General features: G+C 56.1%; 1 protein-coding gene across 1 annotated transcript in view; it reads left to right on the forward strand.

Moving 5' to 3' along the window:
* LOC146766839 (nucleotide exchange factor SIL1-like) overlaps nt 1-19,728 on the forward strand; it is a 90,371-nt gene extending 70,643 nt beyond the window's left edge. Inside the window, exons 2-4 of the mRNA XM_085585619.1 lie at nt 16,413-16,509; nt 18,696-18,915; nt 19,718-19,728. Coding sequence (XP_085441745.1) covers nt 16,480-16,509; nt 18,696-18,915; nt 19,718-19,728 — 261 coding nt within the window. The 5' untranslated portion in view covers nt 16,413-16,479. The remainder of the gene's footprint in view (nt 1-16,412; nt 16,510-18,695; nt 18,916-19,717) is intronic.
* The last annotated feature ends 780 nt before the right edge of the window (nt 19,729-20,508 follow it).

Below are 20,508 nucleotides of genomic sequence, written 5' to 3' on the forward strand. Positions count from 1 at the left end.
GCCCTGCCCAGCACAGCCTGCCCTGCCCCTGCAGCTGGCCCCCGAGTAGGGGACAGGGGCCAGTGGCCGCTGGCAGCAGCAGCAGTGGGGGCAGGCTGAGGATGCCCTGGCTTGGCTTTTGTCTCTGGAGCAATCCGGGCCCAGGGCAGTGCAAAGCAGGCTGGGGAGCAAAGCCCGGAGCCTTTGGAGGCTGGAAGCCTTAAACACCAGCCCCTGCAGACCCCCAGATCCAGGTGCCACAGTTCCCAAGGCTGCCATGGCCTTCAGAGCACGAAGGTGGATTTTGCATCCCTGTGGCCCGATGCCGGCTCTCGGGCCAGGAGTCCCCGTGGCTGCAGCAGCGAGGGTGGCTGAAGGGTTCCTGCCTGCCTGGGGGCATTGCTGCAGGGACCAGTGCTGTCAGAGCCCCCTCTCTGCTGGGGACAGCTCTGCTCCTGGGGGCCCTGCCCTGTCCCTGCCCAGGAAGCCCAGCAGTGCCCAGTGCCAGGAGTGGTGTCAGTGGGAGCCCCTGCGTACGGGGACCCCAGCCCCGGGGTGGCCGTGCCAGCCCCCCCAGGCACCTCCAGCCCCGGGAACCCAGAACAACTGGAAACCACAACTGTGCAAATGCTGCCTGTGCCCAAAGGAATTGCAAAGAGAAGTGAGCTTTTGAAAATTAACAGGATCTCTTCTCCAAAGATCGGCAAAACCTTGGATTTACAAACATGTTTTATTGTAACAATCCTTATAACAGCAACAATCTTCAAAACATATTTACATGGGATCCTATAGCCTAACAAACTTCTAAACGTATTTACAGAAAAGCTCTATTCCAGAGAACATATTTACAAAGGGGTCACAACTGTGGCCATCATCTCCACCAATCGTGGAGGAAATGGAGCAGAAGCAGTGCTGGACTCTGGTGCCAGCACTGGGCCCAGCTAGGCTGGGAGCTGGGCCCAGGGGCTGGCAGGGCTGGCAGGGCTGGCACTGCGCCAGGCAAGCGCAGGGCAGGCCAGGGGTGCTGCTTGTGCCACCACAATCCAGGGCCCCCTGTGGGCACCGTGTCCCCAAGCGGGGCCATCCAGCCCAGCCCCAGCCCGGCGAAGGGGACACACTCTGCCTGTGGGCAGGGCATGGGAGGCATTTGTTTGTCCTGCTCCTGGGGCTCCATCTTCAGCCAAGGACCATGGGCTCCTCCTCATCCTTTTCATCGACTTCCATCTCCTCGATGTTGTCCTCCTCATCAACGTCCATGTCCTCAGCCGTCTCTTCTGTGTCCACCTCCATCATTTCCTCCCTGTCCAGCACTGTGTCCACTTCCATGTCCTCCACGGTGTCGATGGCAGTCTGCAAGAGGCAGCACAATCTCTTGGTGGGCTTCCTGTCCCACACCAGTCATTCCCACATGGCTGCAGCCTGCCCAAGCAGGGTGCCCATCCCTGTCCTGGCAGTGTACCTGCACTGGGGCAGCAGTGCACATCCTGCTGGGATTGGCTTTAGAGTAGGGGGCAGGAAAAGCCCAGGCAGCAGCCAGAGCTCAGCACCGACGGGCAGAGCGAAGGGCAAGTGGGCTCTGACCGTTGGCAGCAGGTGAAGTGTCTGCTGTGCTGCGTTCCAGGTCCTGGACCTTCCACCTGGAACACTCTGGGAGCTGTGATGTCACAGAAGTTTCAGGGCCATTCCACATGGGGAGATGGGGACCATGGAATGATCAAATCCTTGAATGGTTTGGCTTGCAAGGGCCCCTAAGGATTATCTGGTTTCAACCTGAGCAACCTGCCACCACACCAGGTTGCTCTGGAGCCTGTCCAGCTTGGCCTTGGATGTTCCTGGGGATGGGGCATGCACAGCCTCTCTGCACTGGTCCCTGTGTCAGGGACAGGCACCCTCGCAGTAAAGAACTTCTTCCCATCATCAAATCTCTTCCAACTCTTGCAGTTTGATCCCATTCCCCCTTGTCCTGTCACTGCAGTTTGTTCCTGACAAAGTATGCTCTACCACTTCCCGGTATTTCAGGCTGTTCCTGCAGGGTTACACGTGCGGCTGAACTTGAAGACAGGAGAGAGAAAAGCCAAGCTCCCAGACAGAGAAAATGGGGAAAGTGAAAGCAGGGAAGAGAAAAGAGGGAAAAGATAGATATGGCAGAATTTGGGTTGGGTGGGCTGTGGGATTGATGCCTTTTATGAGTGGCCAATGTCCATGGTGCAGTCAATTACTGCCTCTTGCTGAGACTGGGTTGCTGGGTTAGGAGCTCAGCAGCGCTGACAGCAGAGCCCTGTCCTTTGTGATCTATTTGGGATGGCAGTGGAAGTGCCCTGAGTGCACATTCAGTGGCACCTTCATGGCTTCTCATGCCTGGACGCCGAAAGGAAATTGGCACGGTGGCTTCTCTGAATGGTATTTAGTGCTTTGAAATATCTGCAGCAGGAGGTGTGTAGTTGCTTTCTGAGCCTCTCTCTTGGCATCAGCTGTGAGGGCTGAGGGCTGGCCTGAGCCCGGTGCTGTGTCCCGCTGAGAGCAGCCCCACAGCCTCAGCTGCGCACCGGGCACTGCCAGAGGTCCTGGAGATCACCCCTGCCCTGCAGCCACCTCCGTAAAGGGGCTTTAAATGTCAGCGGGTGCTGACTTTGCCCTGGAACCCTTTGTTGAGTTCCTGTGAGGAATTTCTCGCCAGGATTGTGTGGGATTAGCCACAGCCCCCTGTGCTGGGGATGCCTGGGCAGTGTGGGGCTCTGAGGGCAGCTGGCCGGGCAGGGGCTGAGCTCGGGGCCCTGTTGGGCTCCTGGCCCCCAGCAGCAGCAGCCACAGGGCCCAAAGCCCCCCGGCCCTGCCCAGCACAGCCTGCCCTGCCCCTGCAGCTGGCCCCTGAGTAGGGGACAGGGGCCAGTGGCCGCTGGCAGCAGCAGCAGTGGGGGCAGGCTGAGGATGCCCTGGCTTGGCTTTTGTCTCTGGAGCAATCCGGGCCCAGGGCAGTGCAAAGCAGGCTGGGGAGCAAAGCCCGGAGTCTTTGGAGGCTGCAAGCCTTAAACACCAGCCCCTGCAGCCCTCCAGATCCAGGTGCCACAGTTCCCAAGGCTGCCATGGCCTTCAGAGCACGAAGGTGGATTTTGCATCCCTGTGGCCCGATGCCGGCTCTCGGGCCAGGAGTCCCCGTGGCTGCAGCAGCGAGGGTGGCTGAAGGGTTCCTGCCTGCCTGGGGGCATTGCTGCAGGGGCCAGTGCTGTCAGAGCCCCCTCTCTGCTGGGGACAGCTCTGCTCCTGGGGGCCCTGCCCTGTCCCTGCCCAGGAAGCCCAGCAGTGCCCAGTGCCAGGAGTGGTGTCAGTGGGAGCCCCTGTGCACAGGGACCCCAGCCCCGGGGTGGCCGTGCCAGCCCCCCCAGGCACCTCCAGTCCCGGGAACCCAGAACAACTGGAAACCACAACTGTGCAAACGCTGCCTGTGCCCAAAGGAATTGCAAAGAGAAGTGAGCTTTTGAAAATTAACAGGATCTCTTCTCCAAAGATCGGCAAAACCTTGGATTTACAAACATGTTTTATTGTAACAATCCTTATAACAGCAACAATCTTCAAAACATATTTACATGGGATCCTATAGCCTAACAAACCTCAAAACGTATATACAGAAAATCTCGGGTCTTCAGAACATATTTACAAAGGGGTCACATCTGTGGCCATCATCTCCACCAGTCGTGGAGGAAATGGAGCAGCAGCAGTGCTGGACTCTGTTGCCAGCACTGAGCCCAGCTGGGCTGGGAGCTGGGCCCAGGGGCTGGAAGGGCTGGCAGGGCTGGCACGGCCCCAGGCAGGCGCAGGTCAGGCCAGGGGTGCTGCTTGTGCCACCACAATCCAGGGCCCCCTGTGGGCACCATGTTCCCGAGCGGGGCCATCCAGCCCAGCCCCAGCCCGGCGAAGGGGACACACTCTGCCTGTGGGCAGGGCATGGGAGTCATTTGTTTGCCCTGCTCCTGGGGCTTCATCTTCAGCCAAGGACCATGGGCTCCTCCTCATCCTTTTCATCAACTTCCATCTCCTCGATGTTGTCCTCCTCATCAACTTCCATGTCCTCAGCTGTCTCTTCCATGTCCACATCCATCATTTCCTCCCTGTCCAGCACTGTGTCCACTTCCATGTCCTCCACGGTGTCGCTGGCAGTCTGCAAGAGGCAGCACAATCTCTTGGTGGGCTTCCTGTCCCACACCAGTCATTCCCACATGGCTGCAGCCTGCCCAAGCAGGGTGCCCGTCCCTGTCCTGGCAGTGTACCTGCACTGGGGCAGCAGTGCACATCCTGCTGGGATTGGCTTTAGAGTAGGGGGCAGGAAAAGCCCAAGCAGCAGCCAGAGCTCAGCACCGACGGGCAGAGCGAAGGGCAAGTGGGCTCTGACCGTTGGCAGCAGGTGAAGTGTCTGCTGTGCTGCGTTCCAGGTCCTGGACCTTCCACCTGGAACACTCTGGGAGCTGTGATGTCACAGAAGTTTCAGGGCCATTCCACATGGGGAGATGGGGACCATGGAATGATCAAATCCTTGAATGGTTTGGCTTGCAAGGGCCCCTAAGGATTATCTGGTTTCAACCTGAGCAACCTGCCACCACACCAGGTTGCTCTGGAGCCTGTCCAGCTTGGCCTTGGATGTTCCTGGGGATGGGGCATGCACAGCCTCTCTGCACTGGTCCCTGTGTCAGGGACAGGCACCCTCGCAGTAAAGAACTTCTTCCCATCATCAAATCTCTTCCAACTCTTGCAGTTTGATCCCATTCCCCCTTGTCCTGTCACTGCAGTTTGTTCCTGACAAAGTATGCTCTACCACTTCCCGGTATTTCAGGCTGTTCCTGCAGGGTTACACGTGCGGCTGAACTTGAAGACAGGAGAGAGAAAAGCCAAGCTCCCAGAGAGAGAAAATGGGGAAAGTGACAGCAGGGAAGGGAAAAGAGGGAAAAGATGGCAGAATTTGGGTTGGGTGGGTTGTGCGATTGATGCCTTTTATGAGTGGCCAGTGTCCCTGGTGCAGTCAATTACTGCCTCTTGCTGAGACTGGGTTGCTTGGTTAGGAGCTCAGCAGCGCTGACAGCAGAGCCCTGTCCTTGGTGATCCCTTTGGGATGGCAGTGGAAGTGCCCTGAGAGCACATTCAGTGGCACCTTCATGGCTTCTCATGCCTGGACGCCGAAAGGAAATTGGCACGGTGGCTTCTATGAATGGCATTTAGTGCTTTGAAATATCTGCAGCAAGAGGTGTGAAGTTGTTTTCTGAGCCTCTCCCTTGGCATCAGCTGTGGGGGCTGAGGGCTGGTCTGAGCCCGGTGCTGTGTCACGCTGAGAGCAGCCCCACAGTCTCAGCTGCACACCGGGCACTGCCAGAGGTCCTGGAGATCACCCCACCCCTGCAGCCACCTCTGTAAAGGGGCTTTAAATGTCAGCGGGTGCTGACTTTGGCCTGGAACCCTTGGTTGAGTTCCTGTGGGGAATTTCTCGCCAGGATTGCATGGGATTAGCCACAGCCCCCTGTGCTGGGGATGCCTGGGCAGTGTGGGGCTCTGAGGGCAGCTGGCCGGGCAGGGGCTGAGCTCGGGGCCCTGTTGGGCTCCTGGCCCCCAGCAGCAGCAGCCACAGGGCCCAAAGGCCCCCGGCCCTGCCCAGCACAGCCTGCCCTGCCCCTGCAGCTGGCCCCCGAGTAGGGGACAGGGGCCAGTGGCCGCTGGCAGCAGCAGCAGTGGGGGCAGGCTGAGGATGCCCTGGCTTGGCTTTTGTCTCTGGAGCAATCCGGGCCCAGGGCAGTGCAAAGCAGGCTGGGGAGCAAAGCCCGGAGCCTTTGGAGGCTGGAAGCCTTAAACACCAGCCCCTGCAGACCCCCAGATCCAGGTGCCACAGTTCCCAAGGCTGCCATGGCCTTCAGAGCACGAAGGTGGATTTTGCATCCCTGTGGCCCGATGCCGGCTCTCGGGCCAGGAGTCCCCGTGGCTGCAGCAGCGAGGGTGGCTGAAGGGTTCCTGCCTGCCTGGGGGCATTGCTGCAGGGACCAGTGCTGTCAGAGCCCCCTCTCTGCTGGGGACAGCTCTGCTCCTGGGGGCCCTGCCCTGTCCCTGCCCAGGAAGCCCAGCAGTGCCCAGTGCCAGGAGTGGTGTCAGTGGGAGCCCCTGCGTACGGGGACCCCAGCCCCGGGGTGGCCGTGCCAGCCCCCCCAGGCACCTCCAGCCCCGGGAACCCAGAACAACTGGAAACCACAACTGTGCAAACGCTGCCTGTGCCCAAAGGAATTGCAAAGAGAAGTGAGCTTTTGAAAATTAACAGGATCTCTTCTCCAAAGATCGGCAAAACCTTGGATTTACAAACATGTTTTATTGTAACAATCCTTATAACAGCAACAATCTTCAAAACATATTTACATGGGATCCTATAGCCTAACAAACTTCTAAACGTATTTACAGAAAAGCTCTATTCCAGAGAACATATTTACAAAGGGGTCACAACTGTGGCCATCATCTCCACCAATCGTGGAGGAAATGGAGCAGAAGCAGTGCTGGACTCTGGTGCCAGCACTGGGCCCAGCTAGGCTGGGAGCTGGGCCCAGGGGCTGGCAGGGCTGGCAGGGCTGGCACTGCGCCAGGCAAGCGCAGGGCAGGCCAGGGGTGCTGCTTGTGCCACCACAATCCAGGGCCCCCTGTGGGCACCGTGTCCCCAAGCGGGGCCATCCAGCCCAGCCCCAGCCCGGCGAAGGGGACACACTCTGCCTGTGGGCAGGGCATGGGAGGCATTTGTTTGTCCTGCTCCTGGGGCTCCATCTTCAGCCAAGGACCATGGGCTCCTCCTCATCCTTTTCATCGACTTCCATCTCCTCGATGTTGTCCTCCTCATCAACGTCCATGTCCTCAGCCGTCTCTTCTGTGTCCACCTCCATCATTTCCTCCCTGTCCAGCACTGTGTCCACTTCCATGTCCTCCACGGTGTCGATGGCAGTCTGCAAGAGGCAGCACAATCTCTTGGTGGGCTTCCTGTCCCACACCAGTCATTCCCACATGGCTGCAGCCTGCCCAAGCAGGGTGCCCATCCCTGTCCTGGCAGTGTACCTGCACTGGGGCAGCAGTGCACATCCTGCTGGGATTGGCTTTAGAGTAGGGGGCAGGAAAAGCCCAGGCAGCAGCCAGAGCTCAGCACCGACGGGCAGAGCGAAGGGCAAGTGGGCTCTGACCGTTGGCAGCAGGTGAAGTGTCTGCTGTGCTGCGTTCCAGGTCCTGGACCTTCCACCTGGAACACTCTGGGAGCTGTGATGTCACAGAAGTTTCAGGGCCATTCCACATGGGGAGATGGGGACCATGGAATGATCAAATCCTTGAATGGTTTGGCTTGCAAGGGCCCCTAAGGATTATCTGGTTTCAACCTGAGCAACCTGCCACCACACCAGGTTGCTCTGGAGCCTGTCCAGCTTGGCCTTGGATGTTCCTGGGGATGGGGCATGCACAGCCTCTCTGCACTGGTCCCTGTGTCAGGGACAGGCACCCTCGCAGTAAAGAACTTCTTCCCATCATCAAATCTCTTCCAACTCTTGCAGTTTGATCCCATTCCCCCTTGTCCTGTCACTGCAGTTTGTTCCTGACAAAGTATGCTCTACCACTTCCCGGTATTTCAGGCTGTTCCTGCAGGGTTACACGTGCGGCTGAACTTGAAGACAGGAGAGAGAAAAGCCAAGCTCCCAGACAGAGAAAATGGGGAAAGTGAAAGCAGGGAAGAGAAAAGAGGGAAAAGATAGATATGGCAGAATTTGGGTTGGGTGGGCTGTGGGATTGATGCCTTTTATGAGTGGCCAATGTCCATGGTGCAGTCAATTACTGCCTCTTGCTGAGACTGGGTTGCTGGGTTAGGAGCTCAGCAGCGCTGACAGCAGAGCCCTGTCCTTTGTGATCTATTTGGGATGGCAGTGGAAGTGCCCTGAGTGCACATTCAGTGGCACCTTCATGGCTTCTCATGCCTGGACGCCGAAAGGAAATTGGCACGGTGGCTTCTCTGAATGGTATTTAGTGCTTTGAAATATCTGCAGCAGGAGGTGTGTAGTTGCTTTCTGAGCCTCTCTCTTGGCATCAGCTGTGAGGGCTGAGGGCTGGCCTGAGCCCGGTGCTGTGTCCCGCTGAGAGCAGCCCCACAGCCTCAGCTGCGCACCGGGCACTGCCAGAGGTCCTGGAGATCACCCCTGCCCTGCAGCCACCTCTGTAAAGGGGCTTTAAATGTCAGCGGGTGCTGACTTTGCCCTGGAACCCTTGGTTGAGTTCCTGTGAGGAATTTCTCGCCAGGATTGTGTGGGATTAGCCACAGCCCCCTGTGCTGGGGATGCCTGGGCAGTGTGGGGCTCTGAGGGCAGCTGGCCGGGCAGGGGCTGAGCTCGGGGCCCTGTTGGGCTCCTGGCCCCCAGCAGCAGCAGCCACAGGGCCCAAAGCCCCCCGGCCCTGCCCAGCACAGCCTGCCCTGCCCCTGCAGCTGGCCCCTGAGTAGGGGACAGGGGCCAGTGGCCGCTGGCAGCAGCAGCAGTGGGGGCAGGCTGAGGATGCCCTGGCTTGGCTTTTGTCTCTGGAGCAATCCGGGCCCAGGGCAGTGCAAAGCAGGCTGGGGAGCAAAGCCCGGAGTCTTTGGAGGCTGCAAGCCTTAAACACCAGCCCCTGCAGCCCTCCAGATCCAGGTGCCACAGTTCCCAAGGCTGCCATGGCCTTCAGAGCACGAAGGTGGATTTTGCATCCCTGTGGCCCGATGCCGGCTCTCGGGCCAGGAGTCCCCGTGGCTGCAGCAGCGAGGGTGGCTGAAGGGTTCCTGCCTGCCTGGGGGCATTGCTGCAGGGGCCAGTGCTGTCAGAGCCCCCTCTCTGCTGGGGACAGCTCTGCTCCTGGGGGCCCTGCCCTGTCCCTGCCCAGGAAGCCCAGCAGTGCCCAGTGCCAGGAGTGGTGTCAGTGGGAGCCCCTGTGCACAGGGACCCCAGCCCCGGGGTGGCCGTGCCAGCCCCCCCAGGCACCTCCAGTCCCGGGAACCCAGAACAACTGGAAACCACAACTGTGCAAACGCTGCCTGTGCCCAAAGGAATTGCAAAGAGAAGTGAGCTTTTGAAAATTAACAGGATCTCTTCTCCAAAGATCGGCAAAACCTTGGATTTACAAACATGTTTTATTGTAACAATCCTTATAACAGCAACAATCTTCAAAACATATTTACATGGGATCCTATAGCCTAACAAACCTCAAAACGTATATACAGAAAATCTCGGGTCTTCAGAACATATTTACAAAGGGGTCACATCTGTGGCCATCATCTCCACCAGTCGTGGAGGAAATGGAGCAGCAGCAGTGCTGGACTCTGTTGCCAGCACTGAGCCCAGCTGGGCTGGGAGCTGGGCCCAGGGGCTGGAAGGGCTGGCAGGGCTGGCACGGCCCCAGGCAGGCGCAGGTCAGGCCAGGGGTGCTGCTTGTGCCACCACAATCCAGGGCCCCCTGTGGGCACCATGTTCCCGAGCGGGGCCATCCAGCCCAGCCCCAGCCCGGCGAAGGGGACACACTCTGCCTGTGGGCAGGGCATGGGAGTCATTTGTTTGTCCTGCTCCTGGGGCTTCATCTTCAGCCAAGGACCATGGGCTCCTCCTCATCCTTTTCATCAACTTCCATCTCCTCGATGTTGTCCTCCTCATCAACTTCCATGTCCTCAGCTGTCTCTTCCATGTCCACATCCATCATTTCCTCCCTGTCCAGCACTGTGTCCACTTCCATGTCCTCCACGGTGTCGCTGGCAGTCTGCAAGAGGCAGCACAATCTCTTGGTGGGCTTCCTGTCCCACACCAGTCATTCCCACATGGCTGCAGCCTGCCCAAGCAGGGTGCCCGTCCCTGTCCTGGCAGTGTACCTGCACTGGGGCAGCAGTGCACATCCTGCTGGGATTGGCTTTAGAGTAGGGGGCAGGAAAAGCCCAAGCAGCAGCCAGAGCTCAGCACCGACGGGCAGAGCGAAGGGCAAGTGGGCTCTGACCGTTGGCAGCAGGTGAAGTGTCTGCTGTGCTGCGTTCCAGGTCCTGGACCTTCCACCTGGAACACTCTGGGAGCTGTGATGTCACAGAAGTTTCAGGGCCATTCCACATGGGGAGATGGGGACCATGGAATGATCAAATCCTTGAATGGTTTGGCTTGCAAGGGCCCCTAAGGATTATCTGGTTTCAACCTGAGCAACCTGCCACCACACCAGGTTGCTCTGGAGCCTGTCCAGCTTGGCCTTGGATGTTCCTGGGGATGGGGCATGCACAGCCTCTCTGCACTGGTCCCTGTGTCAGGGACAGGCACCCTCGCAGTAAAGAACTTCTTCCCATCATCAAATCTCTTCCAACTCTTGCAGTTTGATCCCATTCCCCCTTGTCCTGTCACTGCAGTTTGTTCCTGACAAAGTATGCTCTACCACTTCCCGGTATTTCAGGCTGTTCCTGCAGGGTTACACGTGCGGCTGAACTTGAAGACAGGAGAGAGAAAAGCCAAGCTCCCAGACAGAGAAAATGGGGAAAGTGAAAGCAGGGAAGAGAAAAGAGGGAAAAGATAGATATGGCAGAATTTGGGTTGGGTGGGCTGTGGGATTGATGCCTTTTATGAGTGGCCAATGTCCATGGTGCAGTCAATTACTGCCTCTTGCTGAGACTGGGTTGCTGGGTTAGGAGCTCAGCAGCGCTGACAGCAGAGCCCTGTCCTTTGTGATCTATTTGGGATGGCAGTGGAAGTGCCCTGAGTGCACATTCAGTGGCACCTTCATGGCTTCTCATGCCTGGACGCCGAAAGGAAATTGGCACGGTGGCTTCTCTGAATGGTATTTAGTGCTTTGAAATATCTGCAGCAGGAGGTGTGTAGTTGCTTTCTGAACCTCTCTCTTGGCATCAGCTGTGAGGGCTGAGGGCTGGCCTGAGCCCGGTGCTGTGTCACGCTGAGAGCAGCCCCACAGCCTCAGCTGCGCACCGGGCACTGCCAGAGGTCCTGGAGATCACCCCTGCCCTGCAGCCACCTCTGTAAAGGGGCTTTAAATGTCAGCGGGTGCTGACTTTGCCCTGGAACCCTTGGTTGAGTTCCTGTGAGGAATTTCTCGCCAGGATTGTGTGGGATTAGCCACAGCCCCCTGTGCTGGGGATGCCTGGGCAGTGTGGGGCTCTGAGGGCAGCTGGCCGGGCAGGGGCTGAGCTCGGGGCCCTGTTGGGCTCCTGGCCCCCAGCAGCAGCAGCCACAGGGCCCAAAGCCCCCCGGCCCTGCCCAGCACAGCCTGCCCTGCCCCTGCAGCTGGCCCCTGAGTAGGGGACAGGGGCCAGTGGCCGCTGGCAGCAGCAGCAGTGGGGGCAGGCTGAGGATGCCCTGGCTTGGCTTTTGTCTCTGGAGCAATCCGGGCCCAGGGCAGTGCAAAGCAGGCTGGGGAGCAAAGCCCGGAGTCTTTGGAGGCTGCAAGCCTTAAACACCAGCCCCTGCAGCCCTCCAGATCCAGGTGCCACAGTTCCCAAGGCTGCCATGGCCTTCAGAGCACGAAGGTGGATTTTGCATCCCTGTGGCCCGATGCCGGCTCTCGGGCCAGGAGTCCCCGTGGCTGCAGCAGCGAGGGTGGCTGAAGGGTTCCTGCCTGCCTGGGGGCATTGCTGCAGGGGCCAGTGCTGTCAGAGCCCCCTCTCTGCTGGGGACAGCTCTGCTCCTGGGGGCCCTGCCCTGTCCCTGCCCAGGAAGCCCAGCAGTGCCCAGTGCCAGGAGTGGTGTCAGTGGGAGCCCCTGTGCACAGGGACCCCAGCCCCGGGGTGGCCGTGCCAGCCCCCCCAGGCACCTCCAGCCCCGGGAACCCAGAACAACTGGAAACCACAACTGTGCAAACGGTGCCTGTGCCCAAAGGAATTGCAAAGAGAAGTGAGCTTTTGAAAATTAACAGGATCTCTTCTCCAAAGATCGGCAAAACCTTGGATTTACAAACATGTTTTATTGTAACAATCCTTATAACAGCAACAATCTTCAAAACATATTTACATGGGATCCTATAGCCTAACAAACTTCTAAACATATTTACAGAAAAACTCTGCTCTTCATAACGTATTTACAAAGGGGTCACAACTGTGGCCATCATGTCCACCAATCGTGGAGGAAATGGAGCAGCAGCAGTGCTGGACTCTGGTGCCAGCACTGGGCCCAGCTGGGCTGGGAGCTGGGCCCAGGGGCTGGCAGGGCTGGCAGGGCTGGCACGGCCCCAGGCAAGCGCAGGGCAGGCCAGGGGTGCTGCTTGTGCCACCACAATCCAGGGCCCCCTGTGGGCACCGTGTCCCCGAGCGGGGCCATCCAGCCCAGCCCCAGCCCGGCGAAGGGGACACACTCTGCCTGTGGGCAGGGCATGGGAGGCATCTGTTTGTCCTGCTCCTGGGGCTCCATCTTCAGCCAAGGACCATGGGCTCCTCCTCATCCTTTTCATCAACTTCCATGTCCTCCATGGTGTCCTCCTCATCAACTTCCATGTCCTCAGCCGTCTCTTCTGTGTCCACCTCCATCATTTCCTCCCTGTCCAGCACTGTGTCCACTTCCATGTCCTCCACGGTGTAGATGGCAGTCTGCAAGAGGCAGCACAATCTCTTGGTGGGTTTCCTGTCCCACACCATCCATTCCCACATGGCTGCAGCTTGCCCAAGCAGGGTGCCCGTCCCTGTCCTGGCAGTGTACCTGCACTGGGGCAGCAGTGCACATCCTGCTAGGATTAGTGTCAGAGCAGGAGCCAGGAAAATCCCAGGCAGCAGCCAGAGCTCAGCACTGATGGGCAGAGCGAAGGGCGAGTGGGCTCTGACCGTTGGCCGCAGGTGAAGTGTCTGCTGTGCTGCGTTCCAGGTCCTGGACCTTCCACCTGGAACACTCTGGGAGCTGTGATGTCACAGAAGTTTCAGGGCCATTCCACATGGGGAGATGGGGACCATGGAATGATCAAATCCTTGAATGGTTTGGCTTGCAAGGGCCCCTAAGGATTATCTGGTTTCAACCTGAGCAACCTGCCACCACACCAGGTTGCTCTGGAGCCTGTCCAGCCTGGCCTTGGATGTTCCTGGGGATGGGACATGCACAGCCTCTCTGCACTGGTCCCTGTGACAGGGATAGGCACCCTCACAGTAAAGAACTTCTTCCCATCATCAAATCTCTTCCAACTCTTGCAGTTTGATCCCATTCCCCCTTGTCCTGTCACTGCAGTTTCTTCCTGACAAAGTATGCTCTACCACTTCCCGGTATTTCAGGCTGTTCCTGCAGGGTTACACGTGCGGCTGAACTTGCAGACAGGAGGGAGAAAAGCCAAGCTCCCAGAGAGAGAAAATGGGGAAAGTGAAAGCAGGGAAGAGAAAAGAGGGAAAAGATAGATATGGCAGAATTTGGGTTGGGTGGGCTGTGCGATTGATGCCTTTTATGAGTGGCCAGTGTCCATGGTGCAGTCAATTACTGCCTCTTGCTTAGACTGGGTTGCTGGGTTAGGAGCTCAGCAGCGCTGACAGCAGAGCCCTGTCCTTTGTGATCTATTTGGGATGGCAGTGGAAGTGCCCTGAGTGCACATTCAGTGGCACCTTCATGGCTTCTCATGCCTGGACGCCGAAAGGAAATTGGCACGGTGGCTTCTCTGAATGGCATTTAGTGCTTTGAAATATCTGCAGCAAGAGGTGTGAAGTTGCTTTCTGAGCCTCTCCCTTGGCATCAGCTGTGAGGGCTGAGGGCTGGCCTGAGCCCGGTGCTGTGTCCCGCTGGGAGCAGCCCCACAGTCTCAGCTGCGCACCGGGCACTGCCAGAGGTCCTGGAGATCACCCCAGCCCTGCAGTCACTTCTGTAAAGGGGCTTTAAATGTCAGCGGGTGCTGACTTTGCCCTGGAACCCTTGGTTTAGTTCCTGTGGGGAATTTCTCGCCAGGATTGCGTGGGATTAGCCACAGCCCCCTGTGCTGGGGATGCCTGGGCAGTGTGGGGCTCTGAGGGCAGCTGGCCGGGCAGGGGCTGAGCTCGGGGCCCTGTTGGGCTCCTGGCCCCCAGCAGCAGCAGCCACAGGGCCCAAAGCCCCCAGCCCTGCCCAGCACAGCCTGCCCTGCCCCTGCAGCTGGCCCCCGAGTAGGGGACAGGGGCCAGTGGCCGCTGGCAGCAGCAGCAGTGGGGGCAGGCTGAGGATGCCCTGGCTTGGCTTTTGTCTCTTGAGCAATCCGGGCCCAGGGCAGTGCAAAGCAGGCTGGGGAGCAAAGCCCAGAGCCTTTGGAGGCTGCAAGCCTTAAACACCAGCCCCTGCAGTGCCCCAGATCCAGGTGCCACAGTTGCCAAGGCTGCCATGGCCTTCAGGGCACGAAGGTGGATTTTGCATCCCTGTGGCCCGATGCCGGCTCTCGGGCCAGGAGTCCCCGTGGCTGCAGCAGCGAGGGTGGCTGAAGGGTTCCTGCCTGCCTGGGGGCATTGCTGCAGGGGCCAGTGCTGTCAGAGCCCCCTCTCTGCTGGGGACAGCTCTGCTCCTGGGGGCCCTGCCCTGTCCCTGCCCAGGAAGCCCAGCAGTGCCCAGTGCCAGGAGTGGTGTCAGTGGGAGCCCCTGTGCACAGGGACCCCAACCCCGGGGTGGCCGTGCCAGTCCCCCCAGGCACCTCCAGCCCCGGGAACCCAGAACAACTGGAAACCACAACTGTGCAAACGCTGCCTGTGCCCAAAGGAATTGCAAAGAGAAGTGAGCTTTCGAAAATTAACAGTATTTCTTCTCCAAAGATTGGCAAAACTTTGGATTTACAAACATGTTTTATTGTAACAATCCTTACAACAGCAACAATGTTCAAAACATATTTACATGGGATCCTATAGCCTAACAAACCTCAAAACATATATACAGAAAAGCTCTATTCATGAGAACATTTTTACAGAGGGGTCACGTCTGTGGCCATCATGTCCACCAATCGTGGAGGAAATGGAGCAGCAGCAGTGTTGGAGTCTGGTGCCAGCACTGGGCCCAGCTGGGCTGGGAGCTGGGCCAAGGGCCTGGCAGGGCTGGCAGGGCTGGCACGGCCCACGCAAGCGCAGGGCAGGCCAGGGGTGCTGCTTGTGCCACCACAATCCAGGGCCCCCTGTGGGCACCGTGTCCCCAAGCGGGGCCATCCAGCCCAGCCCCAGCCCGGCGAAGGGGACACACTCTGCCTGTGGTTAGGGCATGGGAGGCATTTGTTTGTCCTGCTCCTGGGGCTCCATCTTCAGCCAAGGACCATGGGCTCCTCCTCATCCTCCTCATCCACTTCCATCTCCTCGATGTTGTCCTCCTCATCAACTTCCATGTCCTCAGCCATCTCTTCCATGTCCACATCCATCATTTCCTCCCTGTCCAGCACTGTGTCCACTTCCATGTCCTCCACGAGGTCGATGGCAGTCTGCAAGAGGCAGCACAATCTCTTGGTGGGCTTCCTGTCCCACACCATCCATTCCCACATGGCTGCAGCCTGCCCAAGCAGGGTGCCCATCCCTGTCCTGGCAGTGTACCTGCACTGGGGCAGCAGTGCACATCCTGCTGGGATTGGCGTCAGCGCAGGCAGCAGGAAAAGCCCAGGCAGCAGCCAGAGCTCAGCACTGACAGGCAGAGCGAAGGGCAAGTGGGCTCTGACCGTTGGCCGCAGGTGAAGTGTCTGCTGTGCTGCGTTCCAGGTCCTGGACCTTCCACCTGGAACACTCTGGGAGCTGTGATGTCACAGAAGTTTCAGGGCCATTCCACATGGGGAGATGGGGACCATGGAATGATCAAATCCTTGAATGGTTTGGCTTGCAAGGGCCCCTAAGGATTATCTGGTTTCAACCTGAGCAACCTGCCACCACACCAGGTTGCTCTGGAGCCTGTCCAGCCTGGCCTTGGATGTTCCTGGGGATGGGACATGCACAGCCTCTCTGCACTGGTCCCTGTGTCAGGGACAGGCACCCTCGCAGTAAAGAACTTCTTCCCATCATCAAATCTCTTCCAACTCTTGCAGTTTGATCCCATTCCCTCTTGTCCTGTCACTGCAGTTCCTGGCAAGGAATCCTCTCACAATTCTCTGTAGCTCCTTTACTCACTGAAATGGTGCTCTGATATCTTCTGTGTTTCTGTATACTATGGTCATAAATTGTAATCTCGAGCTTGATCTTGCAAGCCATCAGCAATGTTTTGGTTGCACAGGGGTGCTTCCTCTATTTCAAGAAGATATTCTGTGATTTCAATTCATCAGTTGTTTTTATTGTGGTTGGGCTTGAAATTTTGGTCAGCAGAGCCTCTGATTGTCAGGGTGAGGTTTTGGCAAGTCATACAGAGAATCCAGTACTCATCCCAATCTTTTCTTGAGCATGGTGGTTTTTTATTCCTTTCCTCTCGCCCTTAACCATTGCTAGAATGTCACAGTGAAAATAGAATAGAGGCAGTTCTTCACTGGTAACATGTTCTGGTTTGTTTTGTTTCTTCTGCAAGGCTGGGCAAGGTTGATGTTGATGCAAATTCCTTCACATCTGAGGAGCTCAAAAAGGCGTTGGCTAAAATGAAGGAAAGTGAGAAGGCAGAAAGGAAGGTGAGTTTCCTGTTTCTAAAGCAGTGCACGGTGCAGGGATGTGAACACACCCTGTTACATACTGCAGAAATATAATGGTTAAAATGATTGCTTGAAAAGCACTAATCTTGTGGTGCATATGGACCAAAAATACCTTTGCTCACCCCTTAGTGATATTGTTCTCTGGCTTTTCTGTATGACTCTAAGATTCTGTGAATGGTTTGGGTTGCACGGGACCTTAAAGCTGATCCAGTGCCACTCCCTTCCATGGGCAGGGACACCTTTCACTATCCCAGGTTGCTCCAAGCCCCATTCAAGCTGGCATTGAACACTTCCAGGGGTCCAGGGGCAGCCATAGCTGCCCTGAACAAGGTAATTTATCTGCAGCTCAACTCACAGAAATGTCTGCAGACCCCAAAGGAAACTGGTTTGCATCTGACAGTATTTACAGAGGCTATTTCACTTTCACTCTCTCCTTGCTTTCTGTTTCCAACCTCGTGCTCTGGATAGCAACACCCAAGTGGCCATAGTGAAGCAGGGGCTGAGTTTCATTACACAAGCTCCAAGTTGTCCATTTAGTTATAAAGAACCCACAGACCCAAGTAAATAGGTGGGATGATGTGTGACTCATCAGGTGCATCACAGTCTCTTTCCCTTCGCCCCCTCAGCAGCATTTCCTTAACCCTCGCTCCTCCTGCTGCCTTGGTGTTGGCTCACTCAAATGAAAACTGAAAGAGGAGTCAAGGCTCTAAAGTTTTGGTGTCACAGAAAGGCTTTTTCTTCCCTTATGTGGCAGCATGGCATGATTTCATTTGCTGGGAGATTATTTCCATAGCAGCATTGCTGATTGATTGCAGGGCTGCTGGAAATGAGGATCATTGAAATGCAAAAATTAGTGATACTCTATTAGGTGAAAATAAGCCATATTTTAAACTCCCCTCTTAGAATAGCTTTTGTCCCAGCAATGGGGCTAAAAGCAGCTACGTGTAATGGACCTAAAGTATTCCATTTTTAAGTCACTCCTGCAGAGAGCAAATCCATCCTTGAAGGCTCTGTGTCAGAGTAAATGGAATTACACTGAGCCTCCCTGTGCTCCAGTAGAGGCAGCTCAGGGTGGGGTGGGTTGGGTGTGGTACTTGTGGTAATTCATCATTTCATTGACACGGCTTTCACCTCCATTGCTCACTTGGTTTTCCTCCAGCCCTCTCTGATCCCTCATGGTGAGCAGGACATGTGCAAACTCTCCAGCTGGGGGTTTGCATACAAACACATCTTGGTATTTGTGACAAATCCCTTCCAAAAAGGGCTTTCTGCCTTTCTCGTTGTCCTTGGGGCAGCCCAGCTCCAGCCTGGCCTTTCTGCTGCTTCTGTCCCCTGCAGCAGCAGGCTCTGTCCCCAGTGCCACCAGTGCTGAGGTTCCTGCACCTCTGGGGCTCTCTGAGTTCTCTGACATATCCTTTCCTCCTCACCACATGTTTTATGTCAGCTCTCTTGGTTCAGGGCAGCCCTTGGAGTGCTGTTACTGCGAGGGAGATGAGCCATGCTCAGGACAGGCTGCTGGCCAAGCCCCATGGCACAGCACGTCAGCTGCCCCCAGCTTATCACTGCTCCTCCTGCTTCCCTTTCTGACAGCTTCTGTCCCCACACCTCTCCCTGGGAGATAGAGACTTCCTGGAATGTGTTCAATGCTTGGAATGGTGAAAGCATCTTTGTCAGTGTTGGAGATCTCCTTGGAGTCACTGGGCACTTTGGGCTGGATGGAACTTGTGGAGTTCTCCAGTCTCATGTTCATTTCCAGAGAGGTTCAGCTGTAAGATCAGGGATGTGCCTCAGGGCTTTTTGCAGCCAGGTTTTGGGAACATCCACTTGCAGGCAGAAAACAGCAGTACTGCTGCCTGTGGGTTTGATGTTGAGCTGGATGGAAATGGGATGCAGAAATGATGCACAAATGCTGTTGAGATGTAGAAGTGGTGCACAAAGCCCTACTGCTCACTCATACTGTGGGTATCTCACAGCTAACTGGGTTTCTGGGCTTCTCAGAAGGACCCTCCAACCCTGTCCCTGAACCTCTGATGCACAGCAATAAATCCATTGGCACTGACAGCCAGGTTCCCTTTGTGAATTTGGGGCTGGCGTTCCTTTCTGTGTTTGTCTTGTCTCTCTTCATCCTCTATCTTCACATCTGGTTTCTTCCTTCTGTTTCCAAGGCCCGAGAGGAAGAGGTGAGGAAGAAGTTCCGACCCATAGAGCAGCTGAAGGAGGAGTTTGAAAAGCTGAATATGAAGATAGAAACAGATTATGAAATTATGGTTAAATTAATCAGCAAATTCAACAGCTCTGCCTCCACGCTGGATGAAAAAGTCGCGGCGCTTTATGATCTCGAATATTATGTTCACCAGGTAACAAGAATGCCTCAGTTACTACCGTGTAAAATCCAGGGGATACGGTGTCATAAATGGGGCTTTATTTTTCTTATCAGTATCAGGTAATACAAATTGCTTAATTACCATAATCCTGGGACAATAACAGACAGCAGAGGACTAGTGTAGGCTTATTTTATATCCAGGTTGGAATTAATCATCGCTTGTGCCAGGAGCCAGCAGTATCCTAGTGGTTCCCTGATTTGTTGTCTGTTCTCAGGCTGGTTTTCTCATCCTTACTTTTTCCTCTTTTATCTCCTTAATGTTACAAAATGGGGTTTTAGCTGCCATTTTTGGGTAAGTAGAGTGGTGGCTGCTAAGAAAATAATTATTTTCTCTCTGCTTCCATGGAAAGCTGCCATGATTGATGGTAGGTGCCCTTACATCAGTTCACAGAGAATGTCTTTGTACCAGGGAAGGCGACAGCCACCCAAAACCCCCTATTTTGTCTTGGTGTGAGTAAGCAGTGGCAAGCGGAGCCTCGCCGTGCTAATTAGCTCTGTGTGAGGGTGAACATATTTCCTGGCATCTCGCTTCCTCGGGTTTGTGCTCACACTTTTCCCCCCTCCCTCTGATCTCTCTTGCTCTGCTTTCAGCTCACATGTTCCTTCCTCCTCTTGGATGCAGCTGCAGGCACAGAGCTCTGCTCCCCTGGGCTTGGTGCCTGCCTTGGTGCCACCCTTGGGAGGGTGTCTGGGCATCCAGCCTCTGCTCTGCCATGTGAGAAGGGACTTGGCTTTTCCCTCCCCAGTGACTGGGAGAGTCTGGAGTGCACTGGGAGAGTTTCCAGTGGCACTTTGTCATTTTAGATAGTGAATAGGATAACTCTTGGGAGGTGCCAGTGCAAGCCCTTTCACTGGAACAGCACTTGTTGAACCAAATGTGGGATTTTGAGGGCAGGTAGCTGAAGTGTTGCTGCTGTGGGAGAGGAAGTCCATGTGCCAGCTGATAGAAGTGTTATTTCCAGGGCTCTTTGTCTTGAATTTCTACTCTGAATTGCTGTTGTGGGCATGCAGAGGCTTCCTTGCTGTTTGTTCTCCCTGCCTTTGTGCCACTGACAGCATCTGTGTGACTCAGAGAATAACTGTGAACAATAGGCACCCAAAGAGCTTCATATTTCTACTCAGGGCTAATCTTCCCTGATTAAGGGTGACAGAGCATCAGGCCAGTGTGCTAAAAAAGCAACCCCCAAATGCCCTGAGATGCCTTGGATTCCAGCATAATGGTTTGGACTATTCCAGCAGAAAATCCCTGAAGCACAGGATGGGACAAACAATTTCAGAATGGCAGAGGAGCAGGGACTGGAGCATCAAAGGGAAGCACATGCAGCATCAAAGGGGTCAGAGAGGGGGAATGGCAGGAGGCTGGCGGGAGCACAGGGGCTCCTTTGTGTGCTGATCACAGCGCTGCTCTGTGCCCGCGCTGTCGGGGCAGATGGCTGGGCAGCACCTTCTCGTCAGGCAGGAAGCTGATAAGAAATATGACTTGTCTCTAAGCCAGCATGGCTTTTCCTCCTCTTTCTTCTTCCAGTCAGTTGAATGCGTCCAGAGCATTATCTCTGCTTGGGACTGACTTTAGCAGCACTGGCTTAATGTAATTA

Source organism: Lonchura striata, chromosome 8 (genome assembly GCF_050655825.1).
Source record: "Lonchura striata isolate lonStrDom1 chromosome 8, ASM5065582v1, whole genome shotgun sequence".
In the NCBI taxonomy this organism is placed as follows: Eukaryota; Metazoa; Chordata; class Aves; order Passeriformes; family Estrildidae; genus Lonchura; species Lonchura striata.